This window comes from Dipodomys spectabilis, unplaced genomic scaffold, assembly GCF_019054845.1.
Source record: "Dipodomys spectabilis isolate Male_0828 unplaced genomic scaffold, ASM1905484v1 ptg000197l, whole genome shotgun sequence".
In the NCBI taxonomy this organism is placed as follows: domain Eukaryota; kingdom Metazoa; phylum Chordata; class Mammalia; order Rodentia; family Heteromyidae; genus Dipodomys; species Dipodomys spectabilis.
In genome coordinates this window covers 1,094,056-1,113,618 of record NW_024870874.1, presented here as the reverse complement: position 1 = coordinate 1,113,618, position 19,563 = coordinate 1,094,056, and the positions used below count along the sequence as shown (strand labels likewise).

The window sequence follows — 19,563 nt, the reverse complement described above, 5'->3', positions numbered from 1 at the left end:
CCGACAGGTCAACATGGCTCTGTAGTTACTTGCTTTGAAAATAAAGCCATAATAGTTTTTATGAAAACTGGGTAAATATCCTCATGATTCTATTTTAGTGACTAGTCCCAACAAGGCAATTGCTCATGGCAAACATCCAGAATATCCTTTTAGACTTTCAAGTTTTCTCTGTGTGTCATTACTCTACAGGGCATTTAGCGAAGATTTTTGTTTTGTTTTGTTTTCCCAAACTACTTGGGGCCAAATCATTGGAAACAGCGATTTGGGATGCATCCAGGTCACTGGGGAGGATGGAATAATAGATGAGCTGACCAACGCCATCACTGAAATTTGAGGTGGTGTGGCTGACATTTGTTCATCTCTGCCTTATGGTGATTGGCATTAGTTCTCTAGGCAGCTGGTCACCCAGCCCTCATCCCAATGACATGGGTCTTTCCTTCCCCCAACTTTATTCTTTTAGGGGAAAGCAAAAATGTTACCACTGTGCCAGACAGTCTGCTAAGAGCCAATTGAGATAATGGCTAGGAGAGTTTGTCATATTAGATATGTGACTCTAATGTTCCCAAGTCAGTACTGTAATTAATAACAGTGTTAGGTTCAGCATGGACATACTGAAAGTACCATATTTTAGCCCCCAAATTAACTTCAGGATGTTAGATATCTTTGATCTTGTTCTCATTGTTTCAAATGAGTAAAGTGGACCTCAGAGAAGTCTTAACGATTTGCCAAGGCCACATGCAGTGTGTGGTAGTTCTGGGGAAAAGTTTAGGCATTTTCCAACCTGCTATGCACTGTTTCCCACACTTACTTCTGGCTATGAGGCAGGTGGGCAGGAGAAAGAAGTGCCACCTTTGAAAAGTACAACTATAAACTCCCAATTAAAATGAACACTTTGAAGTGTTTGTTTGTAGGTGGAAACTATAATTTCTCTGGCAGTCCCTCAGATACCTGGGAGCCCACGGGACTGCTCTCTTAGAAAGTGAATGGAATCTTTATCTCCTCAGCACTTCTCATTCAAAAGAGAGTTTAGGAAATGTCCTTGGCTTGGCTCTTCTTAATAAGTTATAGGATTTTAAAGACTTAGATTTAAATATTGCTTCTGCTTATTTAAGGTTGAATGACCTGAAGCAAGTTACTTCACCTCTCTGAGTTTCCCATTCTATGTCAGGAAATCAGGCACACAGAGTTTATCCCTATTTTGTGAAAATTCAAAGAGAGGTATAAACTGGGAGCCAGCGGCTCAAGCCTATAATCCTAGCTACTCAGGAGGCTGAGATCAAAGGATTGTGATTGGAAGCCAGCTTGGGCAGAAAAGTCCATAAGACTCTTATCTCCAATTAACCAATTCAATGCTAACCTTGAGCAAAAGAGCTCAGGGACAGCGCCTAGGTCCTGAGTTCAAGCCCCATGACTGACCAAAGGGGGAAGAGGGAGAGATAGATGGGGGAGGGTAATAACTTTGGGATTGAGTATGAAAACTGAATACTGAAAATCAGACTCTCATTAAGATCTTTCTAAGTCAACCACAACAAAGCTTGTTTTAAGTGCTTATTATGAGCTTGATACTCTATAAAAGCATCCACTGTTTCTCTTCACAAATATCCCCCAAAAGGTATACTTGACATACCTCCATTGTTCAGATAGGTAAACAGAGGAGCCAAAATCATATTCATATAACACCATTTGATTTATTTCCAATCACCATCTTTTTCCAGGACACCATGATACCTTCTCATTATCAATTTGCCATCCTATTTCAAAGTATAATATTGTGTGTTTTGCCTATCACTAGTGGCTTATGCCTGTAATCCTAGCTATTCAGGAGGCCAAAATTTTGAGGATTGTGGTTCAAAGCCAACCCGTGGGGGGAAAAAGTCTGAGACTTTTATCCCTTAGTTAACCACCAAAAATGTGGAGTCATGGCTCAAATGGTAGAGCATTAGCCTTGAGCAAAAAGCTTATGTCAAGGCCCCTCCCCTCCCAACTCTCTTCCCCCCCCACACACACAAAGATTGAATGTTGTACTTCTCATTATGATTACTTTTCTCTAATTTTGCCTGGGTTTTTTGTTTATAGTACAATCCAAGATTACTTCTAGGGGCTGAGAATATGGCTTAGTGGTAGATTGCTTGCCTGGCATGAATGAAGCCCTGGGTTCGATTCCTTAGCACCATGTAAATAGAAAAAAGCTGGAAGTGATGCTGTGGCTCAAGTGGTAGAGTGCTAGTCTTGAGCAAAAGAAGCTCAGGGATTAAATTAAAAAAAAAAAAAAGAAGCTCAGGGATAGTTCAAGCTCCAGGACTGGCAAATAAAAACAAAAAAAGATTACTTCTAGTCCTAGATTAATAGCCTTCCTAATATGGTGTCTTTCTATGTATCTGAGCGCCTGGAAGGAGTGGGGGAGAACATATGTGCTAAATGTCCATGAATTGCATGGCTGGTATGCTTTGTGGCCTCTGCTTTTTATTTCTCATGTGCTACTAATTATATAAACACAAACATATACACATCCAACTGAGTTCAGCAGCTTTGAACCATGCCTGGCTATTTTAAGCACTTTTATTTTCTTCTATTAACAATTATTTGGCACCCTTGTATGCATACAGTCTAATTAATGGAAAGTAGCATAAGAAAATTAAGTACCCTAATTAAAGATTAGAGGAAATGTTACTTAGTTGTCTGAGTTAGACATTAAATTTAGGTTATTAGCGTTGGCTGCTGGCCTTTTGTCTGAGAAATGTGTTTTGCTAAGTAGTTTTGCTTTCATTCAGATGCATGTTGCTGTTGCTTTTATTTTCCTAATACAGGAAGTAGTAACTCCCTTTATTATATTAAGCTGTTTCCGTTCTAAGACACTTCTGCAAGCTGGGTCTGCAGTTTCCTCTGTCAGGCCAATCTTATATATTGTGTGTTTGGTTCCTGAAACCATTTAAGCATTGATGGAAACTATTAGCATAACTATGCAGCCTTCATAGAGAGAAATTACTTAGCCTAAAAACACTCTTTTACTCCATAGAGAACCTTTCTGTCTTAGATGATGCTGTGTGCTTTCTGCTATCACACATGATCTTCGCAGGCAATTTTAATACAGAGCCAAAAGGGCTTGGGGTTTCAAAATGAAATGCTTTGGAGTTTTCTTTTCTGGGCCTGGATTCAAATGTGGCTTCCATCAGCCAGTGAGTGAAAATGGTTCCAATTGATAGCTGCTGCTTCAGTACAGAGGCCCCAGACCTCTTCTAATCGTGTCTGAGCAGGTGTTTATGTCACACAGAAAATACTGTCACCTCTGACGTTTACGGATGATGTAGGATTAAAGGTTTTCAGATGACTGGTGGACTTCAAAATAATCTGAAGTATTCGCCTCTTACCCCCTCCCCCATCCTTTAAGGTTTTGAGGTAGAGTGCTGTCTGTCCTACAGAATGTCCTGTATCTGACTGTCACACCCAGGAACTAATTTGCCAGGAAGATGGGGAACACGATTTGCCCTCCATGACCTTCCAGCATTCTCCTTAGCCTTCTTATAGTCTACCGTGTATACCATCTTTTGCGAGAAACAAGTTCCATGTGTGACGTTGTTCTTTTCCTTTCTGTTTAGAAGAGTATTTAGCCTAGTTAATTTGATCTAAAAACTCTTGCTTCAAGAAATGATCCTTAAAAATGTCCTAAAATGTATCATGGTAATGGTTGCATCACTCAGTGAATATCTTATAAATTATTGATTTTACTCTCCAAAAATGTTTGGATTTTTATGAGATGTAGGTTATATCTCAGTGAAACTACTGTGTGAGTATGTGAACATACACAGATTCTCCTTGATTCAGAATTGTAATAATTATTAAATAAGCTTACCTGCTCATATTAATTTTGCTTGAGGTTTTAAAATCTCCTCCATGTGAGCCTTTTAATTTCCTAGCCAAAAAGATCTTTTTTGTTTGTTTGTTTAACCTACGTACATCAGTTTATTAACCAACAAGCAAATATTGAACCCCTCTTGAGCTGCAGAAATCAAGTAGTTATAGGAATAATGGTGGTGCAGGAAGAGGAGTGATTGTCAGAGGAATTATTAATAATAAATTAAAGTAGCAATTGGAACTGCAGCCGTTCTGTTGGGCAAGCACAATAGGATCTTAACTGTGATGGTGGTGACAGGGAGCCCACAATTGAGCCCCTGCTAATGGCCCAACTGGGGAAGGGCTTGAAAAGAAGGAATGAGTGGTTTACATTACAAAGGGATTGTCTGAGAGCTGCTCAAGTGTGGTCAGGAGGGGAGGTCAGGCTGGAGACAGCTAGGATGATAACCATGGAGCTGTCAAGAGCATCTTGAGGCTTCAGGCAAGGGCTGTGGCGGCTTGATGCAGCCTCTGAAGCAGACAAGTCCTAGCCCTGCCTGGGGTTGACTGTTAAAAATGGAACACAAGAGAAGATAATTGAGCAAACCTGGAGGCCTGGCTGGACTAGTGTCACAGAATCTAAAAGTGAATCCTGAGATTCACAGAACATTAGTCGCAAATACTCCCAGAGTTGGACCAGTCTGTGGGGAATAAGAATTCTTTAGTGTCTGTGTGTATAAATATTATACTGTGACTGACAGATCAATTATACGGAGTATGTTCTTGACATTTGATGAACTGCTCATGACTATACATTTCTAAATCTCCCTTTCTTCTCTCACTCCTCCACTTTTTACCAGATGCTTTAAGATATATTAAAAAAAAATCATGACTATCTGTAATCCATATACCTTGTCTCATTTGTTCTAATACTGTCCTAGGTAGCATTTTTTTTCCTCTTTCAGTCTAGGATACAAGCTGAGGATCATGTATAGCATTTAGTTTTTATTCATTAGAGACACAGACAGCAAAAGAGTGTGATGAAGCCAATGGGGCAAATATTCTCCTTGTGTGACCCTGCTGGCCTTTTTATCCCATCTCGTGAGACCTAGCCGCTGGCCAAGCACACCACAGTGCCCAGGGCATCCTCTTTGTTCCTCAAATAAACCACACTGTTCCAACCTTTGGGCCTTTGCATTTAGGGTGCTCTCCTCTCTGAGAGTTACACAAGGCTGGCTCTGTATCAGTTAGCTCTCAGTTGAAGTGTCACTTCCAAGAGAAGACATCCTGTTCAATGAGATAATGACTCAGTCACTTTCCATCTCTGTATTTAAATTATCTATCTAGGTCCATCAAGAGCTGATAATTTTGTCTGTCTTGGTTGGTGCTCAAAAACTATTAGTTGAGTGAACATACTAATAAAATAGGGAGTCATTAAAAATGATAGGAATGCCTTATAGATAGATATGTTTTAGCTAAAATGTTTCAGAAGTCTAATCAAAGGATATGTACTCAGAAAATCTTGATCCTACTTTAGAATATCGGTGCATTCATTTGCCAACAATTAATTCAACATTTTAATTTAATACTAAATGCTCAAGACATGCAATCATTCTATACTCCCCAGGTCTAATAATCTGACTATGAAAACCTATACAAATTCTATTGCTTAAGAAGAAATACAGAAGCTGGAAGCTGGTGGCTTACACCTGTAATCCTTGGTACTCAGGAGGCCGAAATTTGAGGCTCTCAGTTCAAAGCCAGCCCAGGTCAAATAGTCTGTGAGACTTAACCCCAATAAATTACTCAGAAAAGGCCAGAAGTGATGCTGTGACTCAAGTGGTAGAGCATTAGCCTTGAGCACAAAGAGGCTTAGAGACAGAGTCCAGACTCTGAGTTCAAGCCCTAGGACCAGGAAAATAAAAAGAGAGAGAGAGAGAGAGAGAGAAATACAATGTCTATAAAATATGTAGATCTACTAATTCAATTTCTACCAATACTCTGAGCTCTTAAGAAAGAGAACTATATGAAAACAATTTATCATTCTATGGAAATGGAATTACGAATATTTTTTACCTTTTATATTTTTCACAATTTTTCATTTGGTTCTGTTATTAATTAAAAAGTAGTTTTGAGAGAAAAACAATATGCGATAAATATGATTGGGTATTAATGAGATTGTAAAATGTTACTTGGAGTTCGAAGGAATTGGTTGCATTTGGCATGCTTAATAAAGCTCTGTGGAAAATTGTGGTAGTTGATCTGTGCTTTAAAAAGACAGGACTTTTGAAGTTGCATAAAGAAAAGAAGGGAGCAACAAGCTCCCAGAAAACTGAAGAGACATTTCAGATTGAGAATCATAGTTCAGAATATCTTTTAGGTCAGGCAGATGAGTTTGTAGATTAAAAGTAGAAATAAATAAGGAACAATTATAATTTCTTGAAGTATGAGTAGCATGAGGGCATGGGTGTTTTTGGAAAATTTAGTTCAGTATAGACTGAAACCACGCTGGCAATTAGCAGGGTAAGGCCTCTGTCCATCTGGTGTCCATGGCAGACTCCAAAGTCAGCCATAGCCCTACTCTGTGTGGACACAGCTTCAGCGCATACTCGCTCAGGCCTTAGCCAGCTATTACTCATCAATCCTTGTTTGCCATGAGATCTTCCAGTCTCTCAGTGTTATAAGTAGGAAATGAAACACATGAAGGAGGCAGACAGGTAAACGTCCAGAGGATGAAAATCTGCACTTTTAGTAGTCCTGAGAATAAAATAAGGATACACGTATCTTGAGATGTCTCCTTTGTATTTATAAATTTGTATTTTAATTAGGGCTGGAAATAGAGATTGTGTGTGTGTGTGTGTGTGTGTGTGTGTGTGTGCCCGCATGCTCATATGTGTGTGTGCAAATCATTATACTTATCCAGCTGTTAAAGAAAGAAATATTTTTTCCTAGGTCTTTGTCAGTAGTATACAGTTTGTAGGAACTTGCTTTCAAAGAATTATGTCTTAAAATATTTACTAAACCTTGAAAACAATTTTAACTTCAACAAATGATGTGCCATAAGAAAAAAAAAAAAGACTGTTTTTAATTTAGAAATACTTAGACGCACCTGCTCTGTCCATTTGTGGGAGTTGTCAGAATGTGTTAAGATACTATTTTGGGTTTTTTAAAAAAAGATTTTGTTTTCAGTTATTTTCGAAAGTGGTTTTTAAATTGCAAAACAGCAAACAAAATTAAAAATAAAATGGAATTGCCTCATCTTTAGTGGTGGAGGAAGCTTCTCCTCTTGTCAGTGTGTGGGCCGCAAGCAGAACAGAATGTTTATCTTAGCTACATGCTGAAGTTGGAAAATAAAGCTAGCAATAGCCAAAAGACCTTCTTTTGCACAACTTATCACAGAAGGGAAAACATAAATCTAGAGGCAAATCTACTCTCCTTTATAAGCTAGTATTTCTTGGATGGCCCTGAGAACATTGTTGCTTTGCTGTAGTAAATTGCATTTCTGTCCACTTGTTTGGTTTAAAGCCACCTCCCAAGACGTCTGACTCAAGGTTTGATTTCTGGGACCTGTGGCAGTGGAGTATTTTATTGGTAACTTTTCTCTCCCCCCCCATCCCCTTTTTTCCTTTTCTTCTTTTTGTCTTTATCTTCTTCTATTTTTATCATTTCTGACTCATGATCAAGAGCTTACAAGACCCTATGAAGAAACTAGTGGAGAAAGAAGAAAAGAAGATTACCCAGCAGGAAAGCACAGGAGCATCAGTGCAGGAGCCGAGTCAGTAAGTCCCAGGCCTCTGCTCATGGCTTCCCACATCCTCACTGGCCAAGTCCATTCGAGTACTCCACCCAGAGTGACCATCCCCCTTCCTGAGAACCATGGCTGGTGGCCTCCAAAGTTTTCACACGGTCCCCCACAGTGCCTGGCTCCCTGTCTTGTGTCTCAGCCTCCGATTTGTGGATTTATGAATCCTGTCTGGTCCTGTGGTCACTCCCACTCACAAGATGCTGTATTAGACAAGAAATCCCCTGGCTTTTCTTGTAGAAGCTGGCAATTTAGGAAATTGCCTTGGTAATACACATCAGACTGAACTGTTAGCCTACAAAAATGCTGGGTTGTGACATTTTTGTCTTCACTGCTCAGACTGTTTTCTCCTCTGAGAATCGGAGAGCAGGTCCCAGTGCAGGAAGTGACTGCCCCCCCTCCACGCCTTACCTCTGTGTAAACAAAGCAGTCGCCTGGGTCATTCGAAACACCCCTGTGAACTTTGCAACACCAATGGCACACAGTTCCTCACCCCATCCAACAAGAAGGAGGGTTAAATGTGAATTGGTGAATGCGTGTCATTTTTCTATGGCAATGTAATAGCTCACAGGAATGCGATTGCTGTTTGAACTGGCCTAGGAAAGCAAAATTGCCACTGACCTTGTCCCCTCTCACTATTACTTCTCTACACAACTCAAAATTTAGATGACCATTTTATGATAGAAATAGACTTATATTGTTACCATACTTCTAAATAAAATTTCAGATATGTTTTTGTTCTGCTACCAATATTAGCACTCTCTGTCTCTCTCTGTCTCTCTCTGTCTCTCTCTGTCTCTGTGTCTCTCTGTCTCTGTCTCTGTCTGTCTCTCTCTCTCTCTCTCTACCTCTCTACTCTCTCTACTCTTTCTCAGCAAATACTAGAAAATTCTCTAGCACAGAATGAAGACAAGTTCCCATTGTCTCACAAACTCCAAAATGTGATGTGGATCCAACCTGATTGGCTCTTTAAGGGAAATGTATTTAACTTATTCCTGATAAGAATAATAATGCTAGCCGTCCTTTAGTGAGCACCTACTAAGTTCTTCTAGGCCCAGTGCTAAATGTTCTGTGTAAGCAACTCATTCTCATGCTCACCCTGAATGTTCATTGGCATTTCCCCAGTATGTAAAGGCTGGAGGAAAGGCTTATGGATGTTATGGGTCTGATCCATGTGTGGTAAAAGGCTGAGCCCAGAGTGAGGACCAACATCTTCTCTTTACCAAATGAGTTAATACAATCAAAATCAAGCACTCACTTTTACTCAAAGGGAACCAACCATAAGCTTCTCAATTTATTTTCAGATTTCAAGTGTTTTAGTAAATTATATTTAAAAGCTTAAAAGGCAAGTTATGGCACAATCATAACCTAGCTCCTCTGGAGGCTGAGATCTGAGAATCCCAGTTCAAAGCCAGCCCAAGCAGAAAATCCAAGAGTCTCTGATTTCTGCTGAACCGAAAAAGCTGGAAGTAAAGATGTGGTTCAAATGGTAAAGTGCTAACCTTGCACAAAAAAAGTAAGAACACAGGCATAGGCAGTAGGGTTCAAATACTAGTACTGGAAAAACAGCAGCAACACAAATCTCAAAAGGCAAGAAGCTAGTGATAACTTTAAATGACAGTAAACAAAATTAAAGGAATTTTGTTTAGAAATATCAGGTAGAGATGATCTTGGTGCTAGAAAATATATACCGTGTAAATGATTCTGTATTGATTGTTCTCCCTGCCCACTTGTGTCTGTTGCTGTAACTGTAATAATAGTTGTACTGAAAACTAACCATCGTATAAATATAACATTTGCAGAATGTGGTGGCTAACCTTTCCTTTTATTTTAAGATTAATTTCATTAGAAGATGAAAACCAGATCAACGAATCCTCCAGTTTTAAGAGTAAGTTGTGATTTTTCATTTTGAAGTGAATACAATTTATGAAGTACAATTTGATACTCAGTAGTCCATTCATTTTCTTTTTTTAACAAATGCTTTCATTTGCAGTTGAGAAAAGACTGTATTAATTTATCCTACAGATTCAAATTTAATTGTTTAAACATTAATGATGTCAGCCCTACAATAAACCCTATAGCATTACTGAGAGATGCTGTATATTTTGAAACAGAAAAATGGCAGCCACTTTTCAGGGAGCAGCTATAAGTAGGACCTGAAGAAAGGTATTTCTTTCCATAACATCTTATAAGGCTGCTGCCATTGCCTTGACCAGTCCTAACTGCCACATGTGCTGTGGAGATATTCTTAGGAAGATAACTTTGCTGTTACATCAGACTATGTAGACCTTAGGGATTTGTAGGTTAGTGTTGGTCATTGTTAAAGAGGTCAATAAGACTCCAATTCTGCTCTGTCAGGTAGCTCTTCAGCCTGCATGTAATTAGTGTTACCTGGTCTCGCAAGTAAACCCCAAGAAGTGGGGTCAAAGCATTAAAAAATGGCACAGTTTGAGGAGAAGGGCTTCTTGCTATGCTACTCTTGTCTTTTGCACTGTCATGTAAAGGGTGAGGGTAGATGAGAATCATGGTGCCAAAACTTTCACCCTCAGCCCCAAGACCCTCAGAGCTGCAGGGGAGCATTTTACAATTGTTGTGAACCCTCTTAAGCCAGGCTCTTCGGGGAACACATCCATCCTGCCCTGTGTAACTCTGTGCTTAGGCCGCCTTTTCACAAGATGGCAGACTACAAAACAGGTGCTAGAACCTCCCCTCTTACCATCCTCTTCTGTCCTGTCTTCCAAACCACCTGACACTTCCCTCACTCCATTCATCCATTTGCTTTTCTGATCTCATCCTTTTAACAGAGAATAAAACAACAGGAAAAACAGAAGCAACTCACTATTTTGCCTTCAGGGCCTAGCTTCCTGTCATCTGCTCCTGCTTGTGTGTGCCTTCAGTACTCGTGGACTTGTCCATTTGTTCAGCAGATGTTCACTGAGGGCTTCCTCTGCCAGGCACGGCACTGGGCTCCAGGCAGATAGTGGTGCCACACATATATTCAGATCCTTCCAGGATGGTGCTCACAGTCAAAAGGAGAAGCAGATGGTAACCTAATAATCACACAGTCAGGCAACTCCAACTTCGGAGAGAGTTACCCCAGGGAAGTACAGGGCTCTGAGCCTCACCTGTTTTAAGGGATGGGGCAAAAGCTAAACCCCAGTTCTATTACAAGATTGTCATTGCAAAAGAAGCAGCCTAGGCAATAGTTTGTGAGCTAGGAAGGATCAACCAAAAGTCAGAAGAGCTACATTGTGGAGCACAAGAAGAGAACAAGTTGTGGAGAGGCTGGCTCTAATCTTACTACAGGCCATGGAAGAGCTCTGTCTATATAGATCTAAGCCTCTACCCTCTATGTCCCTCAGTGAGCCTACATGTGAATCTAAATGTTTGGGAAATCAGGGTTACTGGACAGAATAAATTTAGTTCTATGTGGGATAAAAAGGTAAACTCTAGTTGATAATTGTATACAAGTTACAAATTGTATACAAGTTACAAATCTCTGTGTATTTTACAACATATACATATACAGGAGAAAATGCCCACTTTCTCTTTCCTTGTACAGTATAATTGGGTGTGGTGTGTGCATCACATTTTAAGATTGTAAGTATGACTGTCACCTTGTTTTAAATGCATATATACACAGGATAGAATCTAGTATACTGAAATGGCCTCTGCCTTTTATTCTGTGACCTATAGGAAGTCTAATTAACGCATGAGCAAACCAAATTTTAAGGCTGTTCTATTGTATGAATACACATGTGTGTTGATACACACACAGTTTTTTTTTTACTTTAGAGCAGATTTAGTTCACAGCATAATCGAATGCAAGACAGAGATTTCCCATGTACTTCCTGAGCCCACAGATGAATAAACTCTTCTTCTGTCTCATCCTATACCAGCATATGGTATATTTGTTAGAATCCATGAGCCTAGGGTTCATTCTTGGTGTTGTATATTTTATGTGTATTAAAATGTAAAATGATGTGTCCATACCATTATAGCGTCATAGGAAATGTTTCCCCTGCCTTCCGGTGCCCCGTGCTTCACCTGTTCCTCTCACCCTCCCCCAGGCCCCGGTCTTTCCACTGTTTCCATATTTCTGCCTTTCCCAGTATGTCACATTCATCCTTTTCAAACTGGTTTCTTTCATTAAATAGTCAGTTGTTTCCATTTTAACCAGGCCCATAAAGTTAAAGGATATTATCAATATCATTATAGTCAGTCATTTATGCCACACATTTGTCTATGGAAGGAGACTTTTTGGTCTGCATCACATAAATTTCTGGGATATCTACCAGACAAAGCACAGATTCAGAGCTAATTTTGCCTTCATTGAGAGCTAACTGGAATCAACCATATTCTTCTTCTGCATGAGTGAATTTTTGGATGCTTTCTTGTCCTGAAGCTGTGTATCTACCCCACACTGCAATCCTATATGAATATGAACCCCAATCGAAGTCACTGATAACCAATTACATATGTTATATTACAGCTGAAGATAGAAAAAATATTTTATCTGCCATAGACAAAACCTCTACATATGATTCTTGTTCAGGTAATCTAGATTGAGGAAAATAATCAATTTTAAAAATTTACCTCAAAATCCATAGGAAATGAAACTAACTCCTAATTCCTTTCTTTTCCTCTTCTCTAAAGGACCTTTAAATGAACTATTAGACATGAAACCTGAGGATGGAGGTAAGAGTTAAACATTTCTTTAAAGTTAATAATCTGTTTAATTTCAAATTCCTTTTTTACATGCAAGAATTAATAGCTTTGCATTTGTAAGCAAAACACTTTTAGGTGAAAGTCTTTATCAATGACCTTAAAGGGCTGGGAATGTGGCTTAGTGGTAGTGTGTTTGCCCTGCATACATGAAGCCCTGGGTTTGATTCCTCAGTACCATATAAGCAGAAAAAGCCAGAAGTGGCACTGTGGCTTGAGTGGAAGAGTGCTAGCCTTGAACAAAAGAAGCTCAGGGACAGTGCCCAGGCCCTGAGTTCAAGTGCCGGACTGGCCAAAAAAAATTAAATAAATAAAATAATAACCTTAAATATGCACAGGCACATTTTAGTATGTCTAGTGTCTGTTACTGTTACTATATTTAATTTCATAATGTTCAAACTACCAAAGTTAAAAATTGTGCTAAAAGTCATTTAATGGTAGGAAAAATGACTTTCTGAATAAGATAGATATGAATTTGAATTCTGATTCTATCATAAATGGCCAATATGTAAACCTCCTAAACCTTAGTTGTTTGTGTTTATCAAGTGCAACAGAAGCAACAGTTTTGCTGGGTTATTGTCAGGATTGGAGAATGGATATGTAAAGGATATTTTGTGGTTTCTGACCATTCTTGAAATGGTGACCAGTACAGACAACAGCAATGTTGAATAAATGGTTTAGTGTGCTAAATTGTGAAATTTGGGAGGAGACTTTTTCTAAGTCCTCGCTAAGTTCATCAGACCTAAAAATTCCTCATTGAAGGTCTCCTCAAAGAGAATCCAGAGCCATAGGTGAGACATATGTGGTACTCTGTGATCCAAAAAAACAGAGGGAATTCAGCTTGATCAGAGCCTTTGCTCCCCATCATACCTATGGTTTTCTTTTAGTTTAATTTACCAAGAATTCTGAACCAAACGTCAGAGCATCCCTGTGCTGGTGACTGACTTTCTGCTCTGGTCATATGGATTTCTTACAGAAGAGAAACTGGCCAAAACCCCCTTGTGGGACTCAGTTAACTAGAACATGACTCAACTCAGTCTGAGCTTAATATGTCTTTTAGGCAGACTTTATGTCATAGTGACAGATACCTGAAAGAAACAATTCAGAAGAGGAAAGATTTACTTTGGCTCTTGCTTTCCGAAGTTTTAGTGTATGGTTGGCTGGCTCCACTGCTCTTAGGCTTGTGGCAAGGCAGAAACATGAGGAAGGGCATGGCAGAAGAAAGCTGCTCACCTTATGGCTGCCAAGAAGCAAAGAGAAATAACAGGAAAGAGCAAGAGCCAAGACATACCAATCAAAGGAACACCTTCAGTGACCCACTTCCTCCAGCTAAGCCCCAATTTCCACAGTTCTACAACCTCTCAATTGTCTACTCAGATTTTTAACCCGTCAATGGACCATTAATTAGGTCAGAACCCTTCTTTTCTAGAAATGCCTTCACAGATACGCACAGAGGTGTGCTTTACCAAACTCCTAAGCATTTTTCAATCTAATCAACATAAACAACATCATAATTTAATTGACAGTATGAGAGGAAGAAAGTATTTGGCAAATAGAAGACAATTATTATTAAAGACTTTTTAAAGGGCAATGTTACCACACTTTGGCATTAACTTTCCAGGATTTAGGAAGATGAACTTGAGATCAGAAATCTACTTTTCTTATTAATAATATTATTGCCAACTGAATACCATGCAATATTTCATGAATATCTGCACATTTCAACAAAATAAGTAGCCAGGCACTGGTGGCTCACACCTATAATCGTAGGTACTCAGGAGGCCAAGATCGGAGGATCATGGTTCAAAGCCAGCTTGGGCAAGAAGGTCCAGTTAACAGAAAAACCTGGAAGTGGCATTATGGCTCAAGTGGTAGAGTGCTAGCCTTGACCAATAGGAACCCAGGGACATCACCCCGGCCCAGATTTCAAGTACCAAGAAAAAAAAAAGAGTTTTCTATAAATATGGATTTTGTACTAGATAGTAAAATGAACAAGTAAGCAGTTAATAAAGATTGCTATACATGGCCTCCATTTTTAAATTGTTATTATAAGGTGATGTACAAAGGAATTATAGTTACATAAGTCAGGTAATACGTGTACTTCATTTGGACATTGTCACCCTTCATAGCCTATATTTTTACAAAAATGTTTACCCCTTGGTTTTGGCATATTTTAATGGAATATGGATTTCTTACAAATTATGTTTGAAGTAGGGAAATATTTTAATCCTACCAAAATGATAATAAACACTATCTAGTTTCAGCCACTATTAACATTTAACAAATGTGTTTATAATCATATGTATATTTCAGCTTATTTCCATGGTTAGATTGATACTCATCCTAATCCCTAATCTTTTTTAATAATATTTTTTATTGTAAAGATACTGTACAGAGGGGTTACAGTTACATGAGTAAGGTAATGAGTACATTTCCTATCGAGCATTGTTACCCCCTCCTTTGTTTTTCTCCTACCATCCCTTACCTCCCCACCCCCCCCAACTCTTCCCTCCCCCCACCAAAGTTGTAAAGTTCATTTTCAAAATAGTGTCTTGTATATCTCATTTTTACAATGGGTCGGCCTGTATCTTCATTTCAGCATTTTGTTATTTCCCTTCCCCTCTCCAAATTAGACAAATGTATATACAAGATACAGGCACTGGAATCAAATACAGTCACAACAGGGGTTATACCATGGGGGAAGAACATACAAGACAAAAAAAATCACATAGTACATTATAAGTACATTATAAAAACAACAGCAAGAAAGAGAAAACCTCTTGTGTCCCTATTTTGGGGTTCATTTTGCTTAGCATCATCTTATATGGTCATGTGTACATAGCTTTTGACCTTTTCTGCTTGTCCTAGACATATGCTAGTTATTGCAGATAAGGGAAACCATGGGACTTATGTTTCTTTGGGCCTGGCTTACTTCACTTAATATAATTTTTTCGAAGTTTTTCCATTTTCTAACAAATGGAGTGGTGTCGATCCTTTCTGATGGAGGCCTAGAATTCCATTGTGTGTGTTCATGTGTATGTGTGTGTGTGTGTGTGTGTGTGTGTGTGTGTGTGTGTGTGTGTGTGTATGTATGTGTGTGTGTCACATTTTCTTGATCCATTCATCTACTGAGGGGCATCTAGGTTGGTTCCATATTTTAGCTATGGTAAATAATACTGCGTAATCCCTAATCTTGTCTATATAATTAGTTATTTGATTTTTATCACCTTATTTAACTTATTAATTTCTTAAATAGGTGTTATTTATACTGATTTTTAAAAATAAGATTATTATAAAAAGAAAAAACTTGGAGAGCTAGGCTTGTGGTTCAAGTGGTAGAGTATCTGTCTAGTTAGTAAGAGGTGTTGAGTTTAAAACTCCGTCCTGACAAACAAATTCTCATTCTTGTTCCTGTTCCCTAACCCCTCTCATATTTTGATATTCATGTCCCCCAGGATATCCTTCTAAAGATTCCATACTCAGACACTGCAAATAGTTGATGTTCTCCTGTTTCTTTTCCCTCCCTTCCAAATTTAAAAAAAAAATCATAGCTTTTAACATGGATATTTAATTTACATTTGGTAGTAATGGTATGACACTAACACAGTAAACAACAATTCTTCACAGAATTAAATACTACTGTCTGACATAATTGGCTTACTTTCATAACCTTTCTCAGTAGCATGGGCCAAGATAGGTTGGAGTAAGATTGACATCTTCCAACACATTTACAATGTCTTTTCTATCTCATTGCTTATAGTTACCATCTTTTGTTAGTCTTGTAGAATAGCAACTTGTGTCTTTGCAGAGAATTTAAAGATCTAAATCTGAATGTGTTCTCCCCATAACATGCTTGTTCTTGGGCAGAATAATGGAGTTACAAATCTTGTCACCTAAGTACAGTGTCACGCACTACGTCCTTTCCCTTTACCCCTGCCCTTTATCCTCTGTAGGTTTGAGCAGTACTTCCCCACTCAGAGCCTCTTCTGAATTAAATATTAATGCAGTTACTAGTAGAAATATGCTTTCCTATTGCATAGGGAACTAGTGACTGAAGACAATACTCATTAATTTGTTGGCTTTGAAATGTGTGCCCTTTGGAAAGCTGCCACCGAGCCCAAATCCTGAATTGAAATACTGATTATAATATGTAAAACATAGAGAAATAAAAAGAGCTTAATCCAGGGATGGTTGACTTTATAGGACGTGCAGCCTATAAACTCTGGCTCCCTGCTGCTTGCAGGCCTGGTTACTCCCAGTGGTAATTCTCTTGAACAGTAATGGCTAAGCTGGAGTACCATGTTATCACAAAGCAAACCACTTATGACAACAGGAACCAGTGTCCAGAAAATCACTCCAATCCACTGTCATAATGAAATTCACTTTCTTCTACTAAATGGCAATGTAATGGAAACCCACATTTGAGTATAGTTTATAAAAAAAAAAAAAAAAACATTTTACGTGAAATAAAACAGTACATTTTGAGATACTTGAAAGTGGCACTGAATTTTCCTGCTGACCACATGTGACGATTCTACTTCAATTCATGAGTTATATAACATGTACAGGTCTTTGTGTTCCTTCAAATTAGACCAAGAAAAATAACATATAACTGAACAAAAAAAATGTTAGCATAAAACAGACAAGAATTCAATGGACTTACCAAGTACCAGTGGCTCATCCCTATAATCCTACTACTCAGGAGGGTGAGATACACAGAATCACAGTTTTAAGCCAGCCCAGGCAGAAAATTCCTAAATAACCAGCAAAATAGCAGGGCTGGAGGTGTAGCTGGAATGGTCGAATACAAGCTGAGCAAGCAAGACAAGCAAGCAAGGCCCTGAGTATAGCCAGTGCCAGAAAAAAAGAGAAGGAAAAAAGAAAAGATGAACTTAACTCACCTAAGTCTTATCACTTTTTCTTACTCAAAAGATCCTTCTCTAGAACAAGGTTATCTAAGCCAATTAAAATGTTTTATTGTCTAGAGTACAATAACATATTTGTCTTCTATGACTTCCTTGGTTACTATTTGTAAATTCAAATACTGACTATGGATCAAATGACAGCTCATTCAGCGTCCAGAGATCTGGGTGAAAACCTTTAGCACAGAGCAACTAAACCCTGTTACCTCCCCAGTGACTGGCTCCTCCTGAGCCATTCAGACCTGGCCCCTGAAGTCAGCCATATATTCAGGCTAAGGCTAGATTGCTTCCTACTTGTAATTGATACTTATTTCCTTATATATGTTCATAAACTTTTCCTCCTTTTGCCTCACAGTATTCTCAGATGTGCTACTAGCTGTCATTCTTTTCATGAAACACGTTTTCACCCTGGTACTGGGGCTAGAAACTCATTTCTTATATTGCTAAGCAAGTACTCTACCACTGAGCCACATCCCTCACCCAGTAATGATATACTTTTAAAATCAAATACTGTACTTAAACATCATGCAGCCAGACTGAAGTATTCTATGTAGATTTGTCCCTAAAAAGATGAAGCCCTTCCCCAGATTTCATGTTTTCTCAATAAGATTGCTAAAATCTAATACTGAAATGAGAGAGCAGAAACTTAAGAACCGTCAACAAGCATTTTGGATTTTTGTTTTGTTGTTGTTATTTTTAGAGACAACATAATTGATTGGTTGTTGTTTTCAAAGAGTTGGTAGGAATGAGAGATGCCTTCTCCCTACCCCATCTGTTCTTGTTATAATTTGTGTCTTTTTTTCTTTCTTTCCTTTTCTTTTTTTTTTTTTTTTAAAAGGAGGGAGTTTTTAGAAGTAGCATTCTTGAATTCTGAACAAGTACAGTTTGTTACCAGAGCTTTGTGTGATTTAAAGTATTTTTCTGGTTAGCCATTTTTGTGAGGTGGTTTCCTCCCCTCTTCCCCTACTCTCGACTGGGTGAGGGGAGGATCGAGTTGGTGTTTGGGGTTTCATCTAAGCTGCGGGGCATGTGGCCTTTAAGATTAGTCATTCTGTGGGGAGTAGAGGCTGGGGAGAAACCCAAAAGAGGGAGTCTTCCTGTTTCACACATAGTGGAGGTAAATTAAGTGACATTTATCTGTTGGCTTCCCAGTGCTCTTATTTTCAGTCTATGAAGTTATGTGTGTCTTCTGCGTTCCTAATTTATGCTGAGGTCATGAAATTCAGTATGATTTAAAAAATACTAATCTGAGTTGTCACCCATTTCCCACACACTGCTCAAACTTCAGAGCTTTCTCTGTGTTTAAGTTTTCCCCAGACAGAACTCACTGTTTAAGGATCAGTTCTTCTAGGAAATGTTTTCCTAAGTCCAAGGCCATGGGCTAGGCTGCTTATTTTAGAGTCCTGCGCAGTGCGTGGGGAGTGGATCTGCTTTTCCAGCAGCAGAATGCAGCCTTGGTGCCTGCACCTTGCTGTGCCGCTTTCGGAGCCCTCTGGCCTTAGAAGGCTTCAGGGCAAAACACCAAAGCCACTATATTCGTTTGAGATCTTAAATACTTTTTATTCTGTGTTAGTTCATGTATGAGATCCTAAAAAGGTTCTGAAGTAAAGATGACTTGAAAAATAAAAAAACACCTTAGGTCTGGTTTCCAACCAGATTCTCCATAACTAATAAATAATAGGATGTTGGGTGTATTTTTTTCTCATCTGTAAAATAAGTTGACGGCAACAGTCTCTAAAATCCCTTTTGATTAAGAGAAAACAGATTCCCAGGCAGGAAGGTATATGTGAGCAATGGTAAGCAAGGGACCTTTGCTGAAATGTGGACTTCCTGGATGGTGATGTTAGATAGGTGGCTGGAAGAGCTGCATTAGAACTTGGCTGTACAAACTGTGCCCCCCGCCACGTGGTGGCTCACGCCTGTAATCCTAGCTACTCAGGAGGCTGAGATCTGAGGATCATGGTTCAAAGCTAGCCCAGGCAGGAAAATCCGTGAGACTCTTATCTCCAATAGACCACTAGAAAACCGAAAGTGGTGCTGTGGCTCAAGCGGTAGCATGCTCGCCTTGAGCTGAAGAGCACAGGGACAGCGCCCAGGCCCAGAGTTCAAGCCCCATGACCGACTAAAAAAAAACAAATAACAACAAAAAAAAAATAACTTGGCTGTACAGATTCTGAGTACTACTCTCGGGAGAGTTAGTGTTCAGTTGTCCAGTGGGGCACCCATCAAAGCGTGTTGAGTAATAATTGCAGCTTAACTGAGCAGAGGAACATGATAGAAGAC

At 39.0% G+C, this 19,563-nt stretch overlaps 1 protein-coding gene across 3 annotated transcripts in view; it reads left to right on the top strand.

The window, feature by feature from the left end:
- Positions 1-19,563, top strand: part of Ica1 (islet cell autoantigen 1) — a 145,656-nt gene that overhangs the window by 108,108 nt on the left and 17,985 nt on the right. For all 3 annotated transcript variants that reach the window (XM_042696086.1, XM_042696085.1, XM_042696084.1), the window contains 4 exons: positions 7,516-7,610; positions 9,469-9,521; positions 12,126-12,188; positions 12,290-12,331. In XM_042696086.1, the coding sequence (XP_042552020.1) occupies positions 7,516-7,610; positions 9,469-9,521; positions 12,126-12,188; positions 12,290-12,331 (253 nt within the window). The remainder of the gene's footprint in view (positions 1-7,515; positions 7,611-9,468; positions 9,522-12,125; positions 12,189-12,289; positions 12,332-19,563) is intronic.